Raw genomic sequence first — 22,339 nt, forward strand, 5'->3', positions numbered from 1 at the left:
ATTCCTTCTTCTTCTCACCTAACGTGACTTAGACAGCCAAGACTGTACAGTATGATATAGTACCAATAAGGCAATAAGAGAGCAGTCCACACACACACACGCACACACTGACAGTAAACTGATAGCTAGACATGAGGCCTATATAATGGGGATTTTTTTTGCTTAGACACCGCAAGACATGGAGCCCATAGCGTCCGTCAGTTCATCTCAGCGCAGACGAGACAGCATGAGAACCGTGGGCGAGAGGGTGGCTTCTCTCTCTCTCTCTCTCTCTCTCTCTCTGTGTGTGTGTGTGTGTGTCTGTGCTTGGTATAATTGAGCTGTATGCATTTTACACCATCCGTGGATTTGTTCCAGCTGTGGCACAGGCAGCCAAACTGCAGGACACACAGACTGGTGTTTTTGTTGTTGTTGTTGTTTTTATTTATTTATTTATTTTTACCGCGGAAATTTATTTTAGATGCAGCTTCCCATTCTCAGTGGGAGATGATTATGCGATTGGAAATGATTCTATGATGAGCTCTAAATAAAAATGGAAAAAAATTAAATAAAAGCTACCATTTTGTAAAGTGTGGTATATTTCTTTACTATAGCAGCCTTTTGTTTATTAAAATAATTTTTTATGCTTTCTTATAATATATACTAAATAATTCATGTTTAACAGCTTCCGAAGTCTATGCAGTGGTACTTTAGGGCATTATGTTCTTCTTCTTATTTCTCCTGTTAATATTGCTATTATTGGGGGGAAAAATAGGGCGTAGCCATCGAGCGAAATTGAATGTGCATTAATGGATTGAAATGGGATAATTACCCTGAAAATGTCCTATGGCCAAGGTATGACGTCACAGGTGGACACCGGCTTACAAAAGAGCCACAAAGGAAGGGAACCAACCTGCTATAGGTTTCACTTCTAAAATAATGGAGGAGTCTATGATTAATGCTATACATTTGTCATTAATATTACAAATATATAGATACATCATGTATATTATAGGGCGACATTTTTTTGTTAATGATTAATCCACCACGTAATCTTTTACTTTCATGACGTCATGTTTTAACCGCATTGCTTCAATTATAACGCTTGTAAGATTTCTGTGTTTCATTTTGAAATCTGATGTATTTCCATCTCAAAGAATGTTTCCAGAGTAGGTTATGGCGGCTGGAGGAACGGTCCTGCGCAGACTCCAATGGGCTATTCTCATCCTAGAGAGAGAGAGAGGGAGAGAGAGAGAGAGAGAGACTGTGCGCGTGCTTTGAGAGAGCATGATAGAGAAAGCTAAAGAGGAAAAGAGAAAGGAAGAGGAGGAGGAGAGAACGAAAGCGAGAGGGGGGAGGAATGATAGTAGCACCGGTTCCTCTGTGAGCCATGTTGAATGTGTGTAAGTAGGGAAGATGCTGCGCCCGTGCAGCTGCTAGCGCGAGCTCTACCCGACAACGAGAGTAGATGCGAGCTTCCCGGGAGCATCGAGAGCGCAGACCGGGGGAGCACGGCGGAAGGAGTCGGGCGGTGGCAGAGGACCTGGCGTCGGAAGACAGAGAGAGCGAGAGAGGGAGAAGGAGAGAGACTGAGAGACACAGAGAAGGGAGAGAGGGAAAAGGGGGCAGAAATAGGATCTCGCCACACTAATGGCTGCACTGCTGCTGGGCTTTAGCTCGCCGCCGTCGCTCCTGCTGTACCTTCTGCTCTGCTCTTTGTTCGCCGTTGTCCCGGGGAGAGCAGCCACGCCGCGCCGCCACCACCCGGCCCCCGGAGACGCGCGGACTCTGGCTGAGAGCGACTCGGAGATCCGCCCTGTACGGACAGCAGCGTGGCTCGGATCCAGACACCAATTTCCGATCTCGCGGTCCAGAGCAGCAGGAGTCCGCGTGGCCTCGTCGCCGCCGGATTACAATGGGTCATATGCATCAGAACCAGCGCCTCGGACTGGACACTGCCTTCAGCAGCTTCCCGGTGGTGTACAGAAGGGCGTTGTTTCCCCTTTTCTCGCTCCCTTGCTTCAGATTGGAAAAAAGAGGTCTGTGCAAAGGACTAGAGCATGCTCGTGTTTATGCCGTCTCGACTGTGGGCGAGTCTCTGTACAACGTGAGCACCAGGAACAGGGACGCATGGATGCCCGCTTCGGTTTGGATAAGAGCGCAGGAGGTTGGAGAACCGGGCCGAAGCGCAGCTCGTTGCCCTCAAAACGGAAGTTTAGCGCTGGCAAGAGGTGGACTCGGCCGCTATCAACGGACAATTCAAATTCTAATGCGGCTGGCAGTGTTTTGGACGCCAATAAACAGGACAGAAGGAATCCATGGATAACGGACAGTCCCGCCCCAAGCCTCCCCAATGCTATCGATCCCTCCACAGAAGGCTGGAAGGGGTGTTTTCATGCAGCCGCTGGGAATAGCACTCGGTCCCGCACGCAACACCTTTCAGGACCGTTAAACATCTGTCTGAAGTCATGCCGGCTTACAGGAGTCACTGTCGAGCCCGCAGCTTGCTCTAAAAGATTCTTAAATGGATACGGGCACCAAGCCAGTCACAATCTGATTGGAGAGCGCAAGATCATCTCATTTACTGGCGTTACTTTACCATCCTATTTATCTAGAAAAAATATCACCTTAATTGACACCCCTGACCTGAATGCAAAGCTTAGAGATGAGAGAGGAAGGTATAACAAGAAGTATCCACAAAATCAAGGTAAGGTGCACAGGGCCTCTTCAATTAGTGACAGAAGTCACGTGTCACAACGTGTCACCGACTTTACTGGAAAATCATTTCGCCCAGCTGAGAGAGTAACTAATTATCCATCCATGTCTATGCTCATCTCTTCTTTCTCTGTCTCAGAAAGCAAGAAAATCTCTGACTCACCAGTTAAACATAGGGATAGTATTACTCACATAATGCCACAGTTCCAGCTCTCGGCTCAGTTGAACTTTACTGAAACATCCTGTGAGTTCCCTACTTACACTTGGACTTTGAACAATGACAAAAATGGCACACAGGGTGAGTCAACTCCAGATATTAAGTTAAACTTTGTTCAAAGTTTGTTCTTGTGCAACTCTAACAGTAACAACAACAACAACAACAACAATAACAATCAGCAGAATGACTATCAAAGCAACAGTGGCACCAGTGACAAAATTCTAAAAGTAACAGGAATTGTTCAAACTGATAGCAAACAGGACAGCAAGGTTTCAGCAGAAGAGTTCACAGCGCATGTGCCGTGTCCTCAAGCTCACCTGGATTCTGTCCCAATGGAGAGTCCACACCCGGCATGCACTGACAGCACCACCAGCAACAGCTTAGCCACCAACAGGGGAGCCTCGCAAACGCAATTAAAATCCAGTAAAGTGCTGCCATTACAAGCTGAGGCTGTCAGTCAGCATGTGGAGCAGGTTGGGGTCTCAGGAGGGAGGAGGAAGGGAGAGATTGCAGGAGAGGTGAGGGAAGAGGAGGAGGATAGCAGGGGGAAGGGTAACAGGCAGTATGGAAAGGGTAGAAGCAAGGAAAGAGGAGGGTGGGTGAATGCAGATAGCACAAAGAAAGAGGCGTCTGAAGGAGATATGAATTTACTGGGAGAGGGAGGAAGAGGTCAAGGCAGCGACATCTCACAGACATTAAGAGAGACAGTTAGAGAAGATGAGAACAAAGACTGGCAGCAAATCAAGGAGACTAAGGCAGAAATAGATGAGTCAAAAAACAGCAGAGACTCGGTAGAAAGCACTCCAGTAGAGGTTACCACTGATACAAAACAAACAGAGAAAGAAAGTAACAAGAAAAAAGTCATGGATGATTATGAGTACTTCAAAGAAAAACTAGATGAGCAACTAGCTGTCCCTCCTGTTGGACGCACACGTAGAGCTGCCAATCGACACCCCCATTTCCCACAGTATAACTATCAGATTCAGGTGGCAGAAAACCAGCCTCCAAGTACCTCTGTTATATCAATGACAGCAGAGGATCCAGATCCTGGAGAGGCAGGACGGCTCAGCTACAGCATGGCACCTTTAATGAACAGCAGATCCATGGACTACTTTAAAATTGATCCTATGACTGGACTTATCACTACCACACATGTACTGGATAGAGAGCACATGGACTTGCATTATTTCAGAGTGACTGTGACAGATCATGGCTCGCCACGTTTGTCTGGAACAACAATGGTAGCTATTGCCGTTTCTGACCGGAACGATCACTCTCCAATTTTTGAACAGACAGAGTACCGTGAAACAATTCGAGAGAATGTGGAAGAGGGGTATCTAATCTTGCAGCTGCGTGCTACTGATCTCGACTCCCAAGCAAATGCTAACATTCGTTACCGGTTTACTGGGGAAAGTGCGGCAGTTGCTCGTTCTGCATTTGAAATTGATCCACGATCAGGTTTGATCTCAACTCGCGGTATCGTTGACAGAGAGTTAAACGAACGCTATACACTACAGGTGGAGGCAAACGATCAAGGACGAGAGCCAGGTCCACGTTCTGCTACCGTTAACGTTCACATAACAGTTTTGGATGAGAATGACAATGTTCCACAGTTCAGTCAGAAACGTTACATAGTGGCAGTTCGAGAAGACGTGCGGCCACATTCAGAAATCTTGCGTGTCAGTGCTTTTGATGAGGATAAAGACGTAAATGCTGCTGTGCACTACAACATTATCAGTGGGAACAGCAGAGGGCAGTTTACAATTGATAGTGTTACTGGAAAAATCGAGGTAGTGGCACCACTGGACTTTGAGACCGAACGTGAGTATACTTTACGACTACGTGCTCAAGATAGTGGTCGCCCACCTCTGTCTAACAGCACTGGAATAGTTAGTGTCCAAGTGACTGATGTCAATGACAACCCACCAATTTTTGTATCTACACCATTCCAAGCTACAGTGCTTGAGAGTGCCCCAATCGGCCACTCTGTACTGCACATACAAGCCATTGACACTGACAGCGGTGATAATGCACGGCTAGAGTACAGGCTAACAGGAACTGGCACAGACACTCCTTTTGTCATCAATGCTGCAACTGGCTGGGTCACAGTGAGTTCAGAGCTTGACCGGGAATCAGTGGAGCACTACTTCTTTGGTGTTGAGGCCAGGGATTATGGCGCACCACCACTTTCTGCCACAGCAAGTGTTACCATCACTGTGATGGATGTCAACGATAATCGTCCTGAGTTCCTGCAGAAAGAGTACTATGTTCGACTAAACGAGGACGCTGCAGTTGGAACGAGTGTTGTTAGCGTAACGGCAGTCGACCGTGATGTCAACAGTGCAGTCACCTACCAGATCACTGGTGGAAACACACGCAATCGTTTTGCTATCAGCACAGCTGGAGGAGCTGGCCTTCTTTCCCTGGCACTGCCACTTGACTACAAACAGGAGCGGCGGTATGTACTAACAGTCACTGCCTCTGACAGAACTCTTCATGATACCTGTCAGGTACATGTGAACATCACAGATGCAAACACGCACCGCCCAGTGTTCCAGAGTGCTCACTACTCTGTGAATGTGAATGAGGATAGACCTCCTGGTAGCACAGTGGTGGTAATAAGTGCTACAGATGACGATGTTGGCGAGAATGCCCGGATCACGTACTTCCTAGAAGACAACATTCCACAGTTTCGAATTGATCCTGCAACAGGTGCAATCACACTGCAAGCTGAGTTGGACTACGAAGACCAAATGACATACACTCTTGCCATTACAGCTCGTGACAATGGAATACCACAGAAATCTGACACAACCTATGTAGAAGTCAACGTGAATGACGTGAATGACAATGCGCCACAATTCCTCAGCCCACACTACCAGGGTGGGGTAAGTGAAGATGCCCCACCTTTTACAAGTGTCCTACAGATCTCTGCCACTGACCGAGATGCTCATACTAATGGCCGTGTGCAGTATACCTTCCAAAATGGAGAAGATGGCGATGGCGATTTCACCATTGAGCCCACTTCTGGAATAGTCCGCACAGTGCGTCGACTTGATCGTGAAAGTGTACCATTCTATGAACTCACAGCCTTTGCAGTGGATCGTGGAGTTCCACCTCAACGCACACCTGTCCGCATCCAGGTCAGTGTCATGGATGTTAATGACAATGCTCCTGTGTTCCCTGCTGATGACTTTGAGGTACGGGTGAAAGAGAACAGTGCAGTCGGATCAGTCGTAGCTCAGATTACAGCCACAGATCCAGATGAAGGCCCTAATGCCCAGATCATGTACCAAATTGTTGAAGGTAATATTCCAGAAATCTTCCAGATGGACATCTTTTCGGGAGAGCTCACATCCCTGATTGACTTGGATTATGAGACACGTAACGAGTATGTCATTGTCGTCCAAGCCACATCAGCACCTCTGGTAAGCCGGGCCACGGTGCGGATCCGACTTATTGACCAAAATGACAACAGCCCAGAAATGAAGAACTTTCAGATTATATTTAACAACTTTGTGTCAAATCGTTCCAACACTTTCCCAAGTGGAGTTATAGGGCGTGTTCCGGCCCATGACCCAGATGTAACAGACCGCCTCTACTACAAAATTGAACTTGGTAATGAGCTTCACCTGCTGCTGCTCAACAACACGAGTGGAGAAATCCGACTCAGCAGTGAACTGGACAACAATCGCCCACTAGTCGCCCACATGCTCATCACTGTCACTGGTAAGTCAGGAACAGAGGGAATGGGGAATGGGAGTAAGAGATGTGCTGAGTAGAGGAGATAGGGAAAAGAGGAAGTGAAGCAATGGCATGAGGATAGAGCCAAATCGGGTCAAAATGGTTTGTATAACCCTTTGCTTCTGTGCAATTGTCTTGTAGGACTTTTATGAGACTGACAAAGGCAGCACTTGGTCAGTGTCAGAGAATATTGTCTAAATTAACGAGAGAGAGAGAGTGAGAAGGTAAAACACAAAGGGAGAAAAAAGAAATAACCTGTAGAGAAATCTGACTCTTGATTGACATCATACAAGCTTTTTCAGATCATTGTGAATTGCATTAGGGGCTAATGGTGGCTTCCTGGTATTAGTAGGTAACAATATACAATAATGGTGTTTAAGTGCTATAAGCAGAGGCTGTAAGGACAACATTGGTCTCATTGTGGCATGGCTTAAAAGCGATATAATGGTTTTGGGCACGTTGAAGCTGTAGGTTTATTTGGTTTTAATATGATGATGTTTGTACTGGTATTGGGAAAATGTGGCTTGGAATAGCAACATATTTCACAGCAATATTTGTTTAACAATGATTAATTTTGATGGCCTGCAGGATATCTTTTTTCTTAGGGCTGTCCATATGAGGGAGATGACATAAAATGTAGTGGTTTGTGTGTGTGTGTGTGTGTGTGTCTGTGCGCGTGTGGCATTCAGAGGTTTTAGCACTGATTCAAGCTGCAGTCAAAGCCAACTCAATTAGATTTTGGCATGCATTCTGCCTTTACCTGTCATGCTGTCTTCTCCTGCATGTGAAGCCCAGTTTCACTCTGTCCTCCATTTGCTTCTCTTTTTTCTGCTCTTATACCCCCATATCTCTCTGTCAGTACTGCTCACCTCTCTTCTTGACTGAAGAGATGGGTTAGCGGGTAATATTATTGAGGAGCTGACCCAATATCACACTCCCTCAGTGCATGCTGATAGAGAGTGACAGGATCTGGTCTTATTGAGTTAATGAGAGAGCATGTACTTTTTGTGTGTATGTATGTATGTATGTATGTGTGTGTATATATATATAGGCACATACAAAGAAATGCTGTAGAGCAAAGATGCCTTCAAAATAATAAAATTAAATGTTTTTACATTTAAAAAAGAATACCGTAAAGAGAAATAAACAGTAGTAAATGAAACAAAGTCAATATTTGGTGTGAGAAAAGAATTAAAATACAATTTACGGTACAATTTGTGCAGATTTATAAGGAAATGAGCTGTAAGTTTTACTGAGCATCTTGCAGAACCAGCCACGGTTCTTCTGGAGACTTTGACTGTCGCACTCGCTTCTTATTTTTGCAGCAAAACCCATCATTGTGTGTTTTATCTTAAAAGTGTCTCTTACCACTTAATATGCTGCTTTCTTTACTGACATACAAACATTATTCTATAACATTTAATTTAAACTAATGTTTTGCGAATCTAAAATGTTTTTCGTACTGACTTGATAACGTAGAAGTCATAAAATGAAAAAAAATCCATATCATAGTTTGTACTAAAAAAAAATAGGGTGCCTAAAACTTTTGCACAGTACTGTATATTACACATAACTGGATATTGTCACTAGTTACAGGCTAGTATTTTGGAATAAATCACACACACACACATACGTGTTCATGATATATTCATAATTTTTGCGCAAATTATACAGAGAACACAAATTGGTTTTTACAAGAAAAGCAGACTTACTACAGTAATTGCCAGTCTACGTATTTTTGCCTTCCTCTACATGAGGAACTGCAGAATAGTGCATGACTCATGATATGATTATGGTTATGCGCTTGCTGTTCTGACACTAACTGCTGTTCCATTGGTTTTTCTAAGTAAGCCTATCTACATTTGGAAATGTGATTAATTTTCCATAACAGCAGTTCCAGTTACACGGTTTATGTTAATGCGCTCATTCTAAGAAGTTATACACTCCATGTACAGATCAAAAACGCTGTAATCACTGATATAGTGAAGTAACTTTAGAAGAAGCTGTAACTTTTCCAAACAGAGGGCTTTGCGGTTTCCTGATAACATGATTGCGTAATTGCGTTTTTTTTTTTTTTGTCTTATAAACTCTAAGAGAGAGAAAGATACAGAGGCTGCTGAAGGTTCATCTATAATAGCTGCTGTAACATAAGTGATAACAGGAAATAACTTGTTTTGCAGATGTGCCACATAATTTAATGTAATTACAAGCGGTTAGAAAGTATGACATGTTGTTAATTAAAATAATAAACACTTTGGGACATGCTTCTCTAATGCTGTTTGTGGGGCTGCATCACACTACATCGCTGATTAGTTTCCTATAACAGCACATCCTTCCTTTTGTAATATATCACAATACAAAACAAAACATACATTCCAACATATAGCAAAACTAAAGTGGCATAGTATGACTGAATAAGTGTTAAACAGCAGTCATGTGCATGTGCCCTTCCAGTAGAATGGTTTTGTCTGTGTTTTTCAGTTTGTGTGTGTGTGCGTGTGTTTAATTTGTACTGCAAATGTAGTTTAAATGAGTCTCTGTGTTTCTCTCTCTCGCCCTCGCTCTCTCTCAATATCTCTGTCTCTCTTCTCTATTCATGCAATTCATCCATGTCTGTATCTGGGACTGTCAATGCATTAATATGATTTGTGTGTGTATGTGTACATGCGTTTAATTTAATGTTGCTGTAATAGTTCCAGGATGCTGTGTATGTCTTGTGCGAAGACAAGATGAAGCTACAAGTTCATTTCATGTAGACAAAAAGGCCAAATCAACCCACACATATCAATTTTCTTGTGAGCCTGAAGAACACACACACTCTCTCTCTCTCTCTCTCTCGTTATATCTCTTTTGCACACACACACATGCACGCACGCACGCACACACACCAGGCCAAAGGCAAGCAGACTCAGCAGACTGTCCCAAATGAGTAGTTATTACTCTGTTACTCACAGTCCAGCACAATCTCTGTTCTGTTGTTAACTTCTCCACCCTGGTAATTAGTTCATTTATTCAGAATAAACAGTGCAGTATATTTCCTAGAGCTAGAAGGAGCACTGCAGAATCCTACTCAAGTTAAACTACCGTTTAAAATGTAGCTCATTTATAAGGTTTGGAGAGTAGAAATGTTCGGTCATTTGCCTTTACATAGAGTTACACACAGTCGGTACATTTACATGGACAATAATAATCCAATATTAACCCGATTAAGACAATACTCTGATTAAGAAACTACCATGTAAACAGCAATTTTTAATTACCTTAATCCAACTAAAGTCATACTCGAAGTAAACACAAATTGATTTAAGACATGTGGAGTATTCCTGTTTTAATCGCATTATCGAGGTGTATTACAGACATGCACACATGTTAATCACACTATTAACGTCGTGTGAGAGTTTTCACCGCATTTTGCGACAGGACACGTACACACATGGCAGTGCTCGACCGTTTGACGGCAAACAAGAGAGCATGGCTGCGTCCCTAACCGCGTACTTACCTACTATGTAGTAGGTGAAATACATGTATCTCGGCTACTATATAGTAGGTAAGTACGTGGTTTGGGACACAGCCCACAGCTTCAAGCAGTCGTCTATATGCACGTACAGCATGACAAATAATTAACCACACTTGAAGCGTTTGTAAAAATTGAAAATAAAAACACCCAAAACTGTATACGGTACCATAATGGAGACAAACTGTATGTTGATACGTGAAATTCTGGAGGGACGTCGGACGGCGTGGCGTGGGGACGTAATGACGTGTGCTGTTAATCGAGCTATGTTCTATAACATGTAAAACGGGTACATGAAAGGAATATTCTAAAAGCGACTCATGTAAACACCTTAATCACAATATTGTCTTACTCAGAATAAGGTCAATAATTAGATTACTGCTGTCCATGTAAACATAGTCACTGTTTGATAGTCAAAAAGGTCCATTTTAATAAACTGAAAGGCATTTCGCATTGATTAGGTGATTTAATTGGTTTTGCTCAACACTCTATAATAATCACTGCTGTAATACTGCAGTGTATGTTAATGTAGTATTGAAAGCTGAGTGTGAGGCTGGAATAAATCACAGATGGAACTTGAACGTGTGTAGATATATTCAGTTCCTTTCTCTTAAGTTCAATTCAGTACACTTCAATTCAGTTGGGAAGTGCAGTTCAAGTTTAATTCAGTGCAATTTATTCCAATGCATTTGTGTAGCACTTTCTACTACAGACACTTTTAGAAAGCAGCTTTACAGACATTACAGGTTTGTAGCCCTAATGATCAAGATAGAGGCAACAGTAGCATCGAAAAACACTCCCTAGAGACAGCATGAGTCACAGACTTCGAGCAGAGCCGGACTCGAAAGACGAACTCATCCTCCTCTGGGCAACACCGGAGAGTAATATTTTGCTATTAGGTTTGTGATGAATTACAGTAAAAGAGTATGCAGGTCATACACAGGAAAGGCAAACAGCACTGATGACATTAAAAAAATATTGTTCGAGTCTCGATAGGAGCAAAGGATAAGACAGGTTTATGTGCAACAATTTATAATCAAAGGACAAGTTCTTGAGAAGTACGAGTCTGTCTTGATGTGAGATTATTTCTTACAGCAGGAAGGTACATTTTATGTACAAACGACTCCCAACATTAAGACGCCTCATAAAGCATAGCATCAGCATTATGCGCTTGTAGCCAGAGGAGGAACATAACACAACACAATTATTATGTTATTGTACATAAATCTGTTTTTTAAGTATCTGAACTTTACTTGCGTTTTCTTTCATCCAATACTTTTGACATTTACTTACTACATTCTTTATATAATCTACATCACTACAATTCTATATTTTATAATCATATATTTGTCTAGTTATAGGTGCATTCTTACACTCAAACAGCTTCGAGAAGTCAGTCTACAATCCTAAACAAATCTAAACTTTAACAGATGTGACAGCAGGAGATACAATACTTATTACTGTAATCTATCTGTTGCGATGTACACTTGTGTATTTATTAGGACAGTTTGTATTGTGACAGCTGGCTATTAGCACTCAGTTTGTATGGTCAGCGTTATTAGCATGCTAGCTTTTGAGACGTTTGAGAGATTAGCAATAAAGCTGTTGTTAGTTAGCTGAATATAATGTTTCTTTGGTGAAAGGGACCTGTTGTCATAGTTGGAACCACAAAATGGTCTAGAATGTCTTTATTAGGTACTTATTAGGTGGTATTTTTCAACTGATGTGAAATGGCGTATTTGCCATTTTCCGTGTGTGTGTGTGTGTGTAACTGATTACACAGAGTCTTCTGGCTTAGCTGGTCTACTCTATTTTTTTGTTTGGGTAACACTTTTGTACAGCGACTCTCTCTCTCTCTCTCTTTCTCTCTGTCTCTCTCTCTCTGTATTCACACAATGTGACCCATCGCTTCAAATGTTTTTCCTCCCTGAGAAAGTAAAGCCTACAAAAATAGAGTACACATATCCAAACACAGAGACAACCATTTATTTCCTCCCAGCAATATAAAAGATTCTAAAATAAACTTTACATTAGCGTGAAAGAGTTAGACGGGTTATTAAATATTAAACACAGTTAGAATAGCACTGGCGGAAAGAGCGAGAGAGAGAGAGCAAGAGTGTGAAAGGAAGACAAAAGGAAGAAAAGTCGATCTACTGAAAGAGACTGGATAATGAATGGAAATACTGATGTAAGAAAGTAGAGTGAGCGAGAGAGAGAGAGAGAGGTATTAATCTGTAGACTATATAACAGAAGAAGCATCCTCACACATACTGAGGCCCCGTTTACACTAGTGCGTTTCCGCTTTAAAATGAAAACGATCCTCGTCCACACTGGCGTTTCCGCTGTGTTTCAGAAATGATCTCCGTCCACAGTACACGACCGAAAACGCATATCACGTGACCATTCATGCACACTGGGCATGCGCATACAAGTGTAAACAGGAAGTTGGTTGCAAGTCCAAATCAGCGTTCCATGTAGGACTTACGCCGCTTGAAAAGAGATTTGTTGCCGATTGCTCTAATCATAGCTTGCCTGTTGAGCATGTAGGCAGCTGCAGTTTTATAAAATACAGAATTGAACTGCACAATGGCTGCTAAGAATGACGACAAAGCCAGTAAAGCTTGCGGTTCAGTCTCTGTGTTGTTGTGTATTCAATCAAGGTAGCGTAATGATCACATGGTAGGGGCTTGACGAATCAGGGAAGGATACTCAATGATCCAGAAGACCCAATCAGAGGGGCGAATGCGAGCGAAGCCACGCCTTCATTTTCAAAAGTCTTCATTTTGGTCTATTTACACTGAAAAGCGATCCTGGAGTTTTCACACTAAAACAGGGTCTTTGGCGTTTCTAGAAGTCTCTGTTTTCGAGGGTCGAAAACACCGAGCAGTGTAGACGACGGGCGTAACCGTAGCAACAGTTATGTATTTTAAAAAACGAAAACGCACTGGTGTAAACAGGGCCTCAGTGCATACACTCAGCTGCAGCAGTGATGGTGATGCTGGAGTGATGATGGGTGTGAAAAAGCCCAGACTCCCACTCAGATGAGAATAAGGCTAACTGGTGTATTAATTCACTGTAATAACCACAGGCAGAAACGATCTGCTTTTTGTTCACTGATGACATGAAGGAGGATTTGATATTTCTCCAGGAAACAGACACACACACAAGCACACATTGTTATATTGTAATATGATATGTTACGTATTATACATATTAGTGTGTAATCAGGAAGAATGTGCAGATTTAATCTCCATGTCTAATATAGTTACAGTATTACATGATTAGCATTATTAACTGAATTAATTGTTTATATTAGCCAGGTTTTATGTAAAGATCAGGGTAAAGCAGGAGGAATTGTGTGCTCACTGTTTTACCATCATTTTGTGTGTGTGTGTGTGTGTGTGTGTGTGTGTGTGTGTGTGTGTGTAAGCAAGAGGTCAACAGGGAGTCAGTCCCCATAATCCTGTAATAAAACCAGCTGCCACATCTCCCATCCCCCAAAACACACTCCCTCTCTCTCTCCTGCTCTCTTTTCCTTCATACTATTCTTTCAGTCATGTATTTCCTTTCATTTCTTTCTACCATTTCATTTTGCTCCACACTCCTGCAATTTCTCTATTCTCTCTATCTCTTCGGCGTTCCATTAAAAGTTAGTTTTAGTTATTAGGAAAGGAGAAATCTGGTGACATTAAAATGCATATCACATTCATTTTCCACACTTTTCCCTCCCTAAATCCTTGTTGCAGTGGGATTAAAAGTGTTCGTTATCGCACAGAAGGCAAAAATAAATAGACTTTGAGTTGGTAATTGCTCCCCACAGGAATGCTGTGTTGTTTTTATGTGGTGAGGTTCTGGATCTTTGAGTAATTTGGCTTGAAAGGAATACCCAAGTGCTTTTTTTTCCTCCATGTAATCTCTATGCACTGCATCTGTATAGTATGTGTCATTACTCCTGAGATGTATTTCAACACATTTCCCTGTACTGAGAAAACAACAGAAGACCTGGTGACTTGAAACACACTTATAATGGATGCCAAAAGGGAATTATTGATTCCTGTGAATAAACACTTTCCATTTTTATAATAATAAAAAGTTTCCATTTTTTCCATTTAAATGGTTCTTCTGGTTTGTCCCTCTGGGGGAGCCATAGTAGATTCTATGTAAAGCCCTACAACAGAGGGCTTTCTTTTTCAGAAAAGGTTCCAAGTAGATCCTCTTTAAGAAGCTAGGATTGTTAACCAGCCAAAGAACCCTTGAGCAAGTGTACATCTTCCTTCACCTTACATCATGTTTTATAGATGGAACTTACATGTTCACGTATCTATGTGTCAAATCATAACCTGAGAAAAAGTAGACCCATGTCTGAAGGAACCAATCATATAAGATTTAGAGCTGAATTTGAATAGATAAAAAACACACACAATCACTTGGGGTTTTTTATTTGATTTTTTTTTAGAAAATTATGGGTTCTAACCTCCCAAGGCATTCTCCATAGAACCTTATCTGAAGGAAATCATCAGTTGTAGGGTTCTATACCTTCCCATAGGAATAAGCCAATAAACTCTTCAGGGTGTAGGTCAATCAATCAATCAATCTATCTATCTATCTATCAATCAATCTATCTACCTACACTATTTAAAAAATATATTTTTTATTTAAATCTTTTCACGTTTTACAGAACAACAAACAAACAGTGGAGCTAAACCCACCAACAACCCCCCCCCCCTACATTTTTTATACATACATGCATATACATGTATATGTACATATACCTACATACATATATACATACAAGAAACACATTAATTAAATGCATTTTACTAAAATGTTTGTAAAAAGCATATTTTTTATTGTGAGTGCAAAAGCTGCCTTTAGACTTTTATGATAAGCGTGTTTCAACCTAAGAGGTTTTCTGATCTTTTTTCAGAACTGGAAAACGTGTCAGAATTGCCTGAGGTAGTTCAGGGGGCATTTCTAATTTGCATATTCATCGACTATGACTTTGATGAGGATAAAAGATAAAAGAGTAAGGACATCTGTGTATTTATATCGGTGGAACTTTGTCGATGTATTATTCAATACAGAAACCATTTGATGGATTAAAACCAAGTGTTATTTAAGACCTCGGAGTTCTCAGGTGTGCATTTTATGGGGGATTACTTATCAAAATGATTGACATTGATTTTGCTGTGGTCTCCTTTGTCCTCTTCCCATCTCTCATCTCAGACGGTGTTCACAACATCAGCGCTCAGTGTGAACTGAGGGTGCTGATCATCACTGAAGACATGCTAAGCAGCAGTGTTACTGTGAGACTCCAGAATATGTCCCAGGAGCAGTTCCTGTCGCCACTGCTCGCTGGCTTCCTGGAAGGCGTGTCATCTGTGCTGTCAGTCGCTCCTGTGGACGTGTTTGTTTTCAACGTGCAGCCGGATGCCGAAGCGGAGCGCGTGCTGAACGTCAGCTTTTCAGCAGCGTTGCCTGGAGGACAGTTCTTCCCTTCAGAAGCGCTGGAGGAGCAGCTCTACCTCAACAGACCAAGACTGAATATGCTCACTCAGATGCAGGTAACTCGCACAATTTACAACACACACACACACACACACACACACACACACACACAGTGAGGTCCAAAAGTCTGAGCGCACTAGTGAAAATGCTTCTATTTTGCATTCTTTTATAATTGAATACAAATTTTTCATTACAAATAATAGTATTGACAACAGCCTGAGTGAAAAGTCTTTGAAATCTCAGAAATATTTATTTCAGCGTTTCTTTTTGTTAGCATTTGTTATGTCCCCTTTTTGCTTTAATGACAGTGCACTCGAGCTGACACAGACTCCAAAGGTGTACAACCCGATGACCCATGTTAGATCAAATCCATCGGCGTGTTGTCTGAACACATGCTCCGATGGAAGGGATAAGACTCACGGAAAATCTGACCTTTTGTCCAATAGAGTTAACATGTTCAATATCACAAGTTTGCTTACATTTAAAAAGTGACCTAGAAATTGTGCAACATCTTGAATATTGCAGATGTTCACATTTACATTTTTTTGTTTTAGAATTTTCAAAAAAAAAAAAAGAATCCCAGATTTGTAATGTGGTCTCAGGCTTTAGGATCACACTGTATGTGCACATAAACACAGAGAACTACTACTGTGCTGTTGTTCTTGTTTGGGTTTATTATTTATTCCTAACTCCATAGTGCTTTATTCCTCTTATACCACAGAAATTTGCCAATGATTACAAATTTTTAGTTATTAAAGAAAGGTCCATCACTCGTTTTAAACATTTCTATAAATTACCTGTTAACTATATAAATGTTATAATGTCCTAAAACGTGTTGTTGTGTACACGATCAAGGTAGCGTAATGATCACATGGTAAGGGCATGATATAATATCCTATATATAATAAACCTGTGATTTGTATTAGATCTGGCACTACTATCAGCTGCTATTATTATTAAAAAATTATCAACACGTTCTGACCTAACAGAAATAAGAATTCACCAGCGCTGTGGTAAAAAAAAAAATTAATTAGCACAATAATGCCTTGTGCGATTTATTGAAATATTTCAAGCAGTTCAATGATGCATAGCTCCAAAATAGATGATAAAGTAGTGAAAAGGCAAAAACTGACCAAACAAATATGCTAATAATGAAGCTAACGCCAATAACCTCACCTTGTAGCTGCTAGTTAATGTGTCTTTTAAGTATTCTCTGAGGTGTCTGACTTATCAAAGGTTGAACATGACATTGTTAGCTTTGTTTTTGGCCAGCAGAGTACATATTTAGTTCGCTAACGTTTTCTCTGCTAGCTGGACTCAAAGCGTGATCAAGTTTCATTCACAAGCGTAAGTACCACAGCATTTGTTAGCTCTGCTCGCTTGTTGGTAAATTCAGCAGCACTGCCTTTATTAGCATCAGTATGCTAACCCAGTCTGAGCTAACCTACTCTAGATAGATAGCTAGCTTACAAGCATCTTTAGATCATTTAATCTGTGCAGCTCAGCTCACCTAGTTAGCATTAATGCTTTTATTATGTTTGTTGTGAAAGTTAGCAAACCTACACTCTTTGAAACACAGTTATACTTACGTTTATTATGTATGTATTACCTGGGAAGGTTTTACTCTAACAGGTAATGAAAGGTATGATAGTCCAGACATTTTTAAAGGTACATTATGTTCATGCTAGATTGCGCTAATTAATAAAGGTGCAAAAATTTCAAAACTGAAGAAAAACTGTTTCAATGTTTGCTGTCAAGTCTTGCTTTCTCTCCTCTCCCTTCTCAATGTTAAGTACAATTGCTCTAATACTCACATTTTTAGAGCATAAAATATTAAATAAAAGATATTTCCTTTAAAATACTAATTGTACAATAATCCGAGACTCAATTAACTATCACATAAATAACTAGACACCTGAATCAAGAGAAAAAAATTACCAAATCGGACCATATCATACAACACCAAAAGGAATATTGTTTATCTTACACAAACACACACACACAAACACACACACACATACACACACACACATACACAAACACACACGCACACACACAAACACACACACACATACACACACAAACACACACACACACACACAAACACACACACACACACGCACACACACAAACACACACACACATACACACACAAACACACACGCACACACACAAACACACACGCACACACACAAACACACACACATACATATACACACGCACACAGACACACACATGCACACACGCAAACACACACACACACGCACACACACAAACACACACACATACATATACACACACAAACACACGCACACACACACACACACATACACGCACACACACAAACACACACACACACATACACACACATAGACACACACGCACAAACACAAACACACACACGCACAAACACACACACACACACAAACACACACACATACACTCTCTCCTAACTCCTGTGTTGCTATCTGCAGGTGCTGCCGTTTGATGATAACGTGTGTTTGCGTGAGCCGTGTCAGAACTACATGAAGTGCATCAGCGTCCTGCGCTTCAATAGCTCCGCCCCCTTTATCTCCTCGCCCTCCATGCTGTTCCGGCCCATCCACCCAATCGCAGGCCTACGCTGCCGCTGTCCCACCGGCTTCACGGGGGATTACTGCGAGATCGAGATTAATATGTGCTACTCGAATCCTTGCCTGAACGGAGGAGTGTGTGCGCGCAGGGAGGGAGGATACACCTGCATCTGTAGAGAGAATTATACAGGTGAGTGTGTGTATGAGGATGATTTTGGGTATGTATGTAGGCTTTAGGCCAAGACACAACTTCACGTTCATTAGTTAGCACAGTCAGAAGAAGTGGAGCAGTTCCAAATGAGATGCAGGATAGCAGAGGCAGAGAAACAGGATGAAGAGAGGGGATGATAATGAGGGAAGGAGGAAGCTTGAGGATATTCATGGAGAAGAAAAAGTTATCCATGGCTGCAACATAACACAAACAGGATCTTTTCTTGGAACGTGTTGATCCCGTATTTATTATTACAATATATTTATTATTACAGTTCTTAATAAAAATATGCAGATGGGATAGATAGCAACAGGTGGTTCAGTAAGAAACAAGTTTGACCAATTTTAGTTCATTTCCTAGAACTCAACTTGCTCTAAGCCCCGCCTCTTCTCTGTCTCTCCCCCCCCCCCACTTTTCTACTTTTCTTCTACTTTTAAACTATATAGTCTTTTCTTCATGCAGGCAAGGTCTGATTGACTGATGACTCCCAGGGAAGGAAAGACAGACAGAGATTGTAGTGTGTCAATACCATTCACTGAGCATTACAATTTTACATTGTACACTTTGTACTTGTGACATGTAGTGCTTAGTTTTTGTACCATAATAATACTTCAACTCCAAAACTAACATTTTATCCTTAATGGAAATGATCGACCAAATGACATCGCTGAACTGTGCCAGAACAGCCTCCACAGGAGCCTGTCAGTCTCCAGAGTGCCACATGTTGCCTAATGATGATAGATTTATAATAATGAGCGCTAAGGATCTTATGAAGAAATGAAATGGAATTGTAAGAATTCTTGGATAAATAAATCAGTCCTAAAATGGCAAAAAAAAGCCTCAAAACCCCAGCAGACTGATTTAAAAGTTAACAGTCTTTTTGCTCAGAGAGGGAAGCTGTGCGGCATGCTGTCTCACTTCTCTCTTCCAGGTTTATGAGAAAAACAATCTGGCAACTCTGGCCTCCACACTGTGTGTCTGAAAATCAATCATATTTTGTAGCTTAACCATATAATTCACCATCCATTCAACAATTCTGCTGTCTAAATTTATACTTTTGGCATCCTGTGCCATCTGACAAAAAGACTCCAGATGAAATCTTTGCTAACTAAAGTCGTGATAATTTCATGCAGATTCTCCTCAGTCAAACCAAGAATAGAAATTTCTCTCAAATATAAATTCTACATTAAAGATTGTACAGTACAAATTCTGCATTAAATATTCTACAATACAAATTACACATTAAAGATTCTACAGTACATATTCTACATTAAAGATTCTACAGTACAAATTCCACATTAAAGATTCTACAATACAAATTCCACAATATGATTCTACAGTACAAATTCTACATTAAAGATTCTACAATACAAATTCCACAATATGATTCTACAGTACAAATTCTACATTAAAGATTCTACAATACAAATTCCACAATATGATTCTACAGTACAAATTCTACATTAAAGATTCTACAATACAAATTCCACATTAAAGATTCTACAGTACAAATTCCACATTAAAGATTCTGCAATATAAATTCCACATTAAAGATTCTACAATACATATTCCACATTAAAGATTCTACAGTACAAATGCTACATTAAAGATTCTACAATACAAATACTACATTAAAGATTCTACAATACAAATTCCACATTAAAGATTCTACAATACAGATTCTACAGTACAAATTCTACATTAAAGATTCTACAATATAAATTCCACAATATGATTCTACAGTACAAATTCCACATTAAAGATTCTACAATACAAATTCCACATTAAAGATTCTGCAATATAAATTCCACATTAAAGATTCTACAATACATATTCCACATTAAAGATTCTACAGTACAAATGCTACATTAAAGATTCTACATTAAAGATTGCACAATACAAATCTGCATTAAATATTCTACAATACAAATTCCACATTAAAGATTCTACAGTACATATTCTACATTGAAGATTCTACAGTACAAATTCCACATTAAAGATTCTACAATACAAATTCCACAATATGATTCTACAGTACAAATTCTACATTAAAGATTCTACAATACAAATTCCACAATATGATTCTACAGTACAAATTCTACATTAAAGATTCTACAATACAAATTCCACAATATGATTCTACCGTACAAATTCTACATTAAAGATTCTACAATACAAATTCCACATTAAAGATTCTGCAATATAAATTCCACATTAAAGATTCTACAGTACAAATGCTACATTAAAGATTCTACAATACAAATTCCACATTAAAGATTCTACAGTACAAATTCTACATTAAAGCTTCTACAGTAAAAAATTCTACATTAAAGATTCTACAATACAAATTCCACAAAGGTGCTCAGAAATGACAATAATTTATAACCACAGCACTACTGAGTTCTTGAATATGATTGGTCAGAAGGTGTTGAGTGTTGAATAAAGTGTTGAAAAGTTGTATTGCTTCTATAGTAACAACAAATTCACAGGTACTTGTATGGCAGACACTCCATATAATTCAAGATAGGGAAAAAAGAGACGCTGGTGAGGGAATGACTTTTTATAGCCAGTATAATATGAAAAATGATAACAGGAGCTGATGTTTGTGCACATTCTAAAGCATTAAGTGTAACTATAAATGGATAAAAAAGTATGATGTGTCATTTTTTTTTTATAGATACAAATATAATAATTGGTTAATTGCTGTGGTATAAGACGAATAAAACACTCCAGGATATGGTAACAGTAAATCCATGCCAGGACACATCATACTACATTGTTGTTGATTATTTTCCGACAACAACATACCCAGAAGCACACAAATTCAGGACCTCACAAAATTTATATGCAAAACTTATGCAACTCCTTTAAGAAAACCAGCATGATCAATCTAAGGTGAATGTAATATTAATGTGCATTCTGAAAGCATTGCAGCCTCACAGCTCCAGGGTTGGCTGATTATCTGTGTGGAGTTTCTGTGCATGTCTGGGTTCTCCTGTTTCCTCTCACCTCCCAAAAACATGTGGATAGGTGGATTGGCTATGCCCCTAGGTGTGAATATGTGTGTGTGTGTATGTGTGTGTGCATGGTGCCCTGTGACAGACTGGTGACCCATCCGGGGTGTATTCCCACCTCACACTCAGTATTTCTGGAATAGGTTCCATGGTAAAGTGATTACTGAAGATGAATGAATTGATTTTGAAAAGCAGGTTAGAGGCTAAACTATTGTTTATTATTATTATTTTTAAAAAGCAACAATGAGGCACATTATTCCTAAAACCCCTTGAGAAAAACATTGACTTATGAACCAAATATGAGCGCCACACCTTGAAAATACACCAGAGACAGGAAATGTTTATTGAGCTTGAGTAATGCACACAAGGAGGGAGGAGAAAATACAAATTAATGGACAAGTAATAAAATAAAGAGGGTCAGGATAGAGGGTGGCGTCTGTAGGACGAGGAGGGAATGAGAGGAAAGAGCAGAATTAGTGATGGAAGCGTGAAGGAGAGATGGAGAGAAATGTGAAGAAGAAAAGTAATAAAGTAGAACGACAGTGATGAAGAGAAGTTGAGATGGAAATGATATGCAGAGGACAGGGGAAAGTGTACGAGAGAGAGAGATGGCGGGTGCGGAGACAGAGAAAAGGAAAGATCAGAGAGAGGGGGACAGAGAGAGCGGATGGAGGTAGGGGCAGATGGGGTTCCCCTGGGGGTCATACCATGTGTGAAAGATCTGCGGGGGAGCTACTTTGCCTGTCGGGTAAGCGGGGGCTTTGATGAATTAAACATCACGTGAATAAAGGAGAGAGAATAAATAGCGAAACACACACCACAGGGGAGAAGCAGGGAGAGGAACATGTGTACATGTGGGGAAAG

The 22,339-nt window shown here is 40.5% G+C and overlaps 1 protein-coding gene across 1 annotated transcript in view; it reads left to right on the forward strand.

Annotated features, from left to right (window-relative positions):
- Positions 1-693: 693 nt before the first annotated feature.
- celsr3 (cadherin, EGF LAG seven-pass G-type receptor 3) overlaps positions 694-22,339 on the forward strand; it is a 74,904-nt gene continuing 53,258 nt past the window's right edge. Inside the window, exons 1-3 of the mRNA XM_053625439.1 lie at positions 694-6,640; positions 15,396-15,733; positions 18,152-18,440. Coding sequence (XP_053481414.1) covers positions 1,630-6,640; positions 15,396-15,733; positions 18,152-18,440 — 5,638 coding nt within the window. The 5' untranslated portion in view covers positions 694-1,629. The remainder of the gene's footprint in view (positions 6,641-15,395; positions 15,734-18,151; positions 18,441-22,339) is intronic.

This window comes from Ictalurus furcatus, chromosome 5 (genome assembly GCF_023375685.1).
Source record: "Ictalurus furcatus strain D&B chromosome 5, Billie_1.0, whole genome shotgun sequence".
Lineage (NCBI taxonomy): Eukaryota > Metazoa > Chordata > Actinopteri > Siluriformes > Ictaluridae > Ictalurus > Ictalurus furcatus.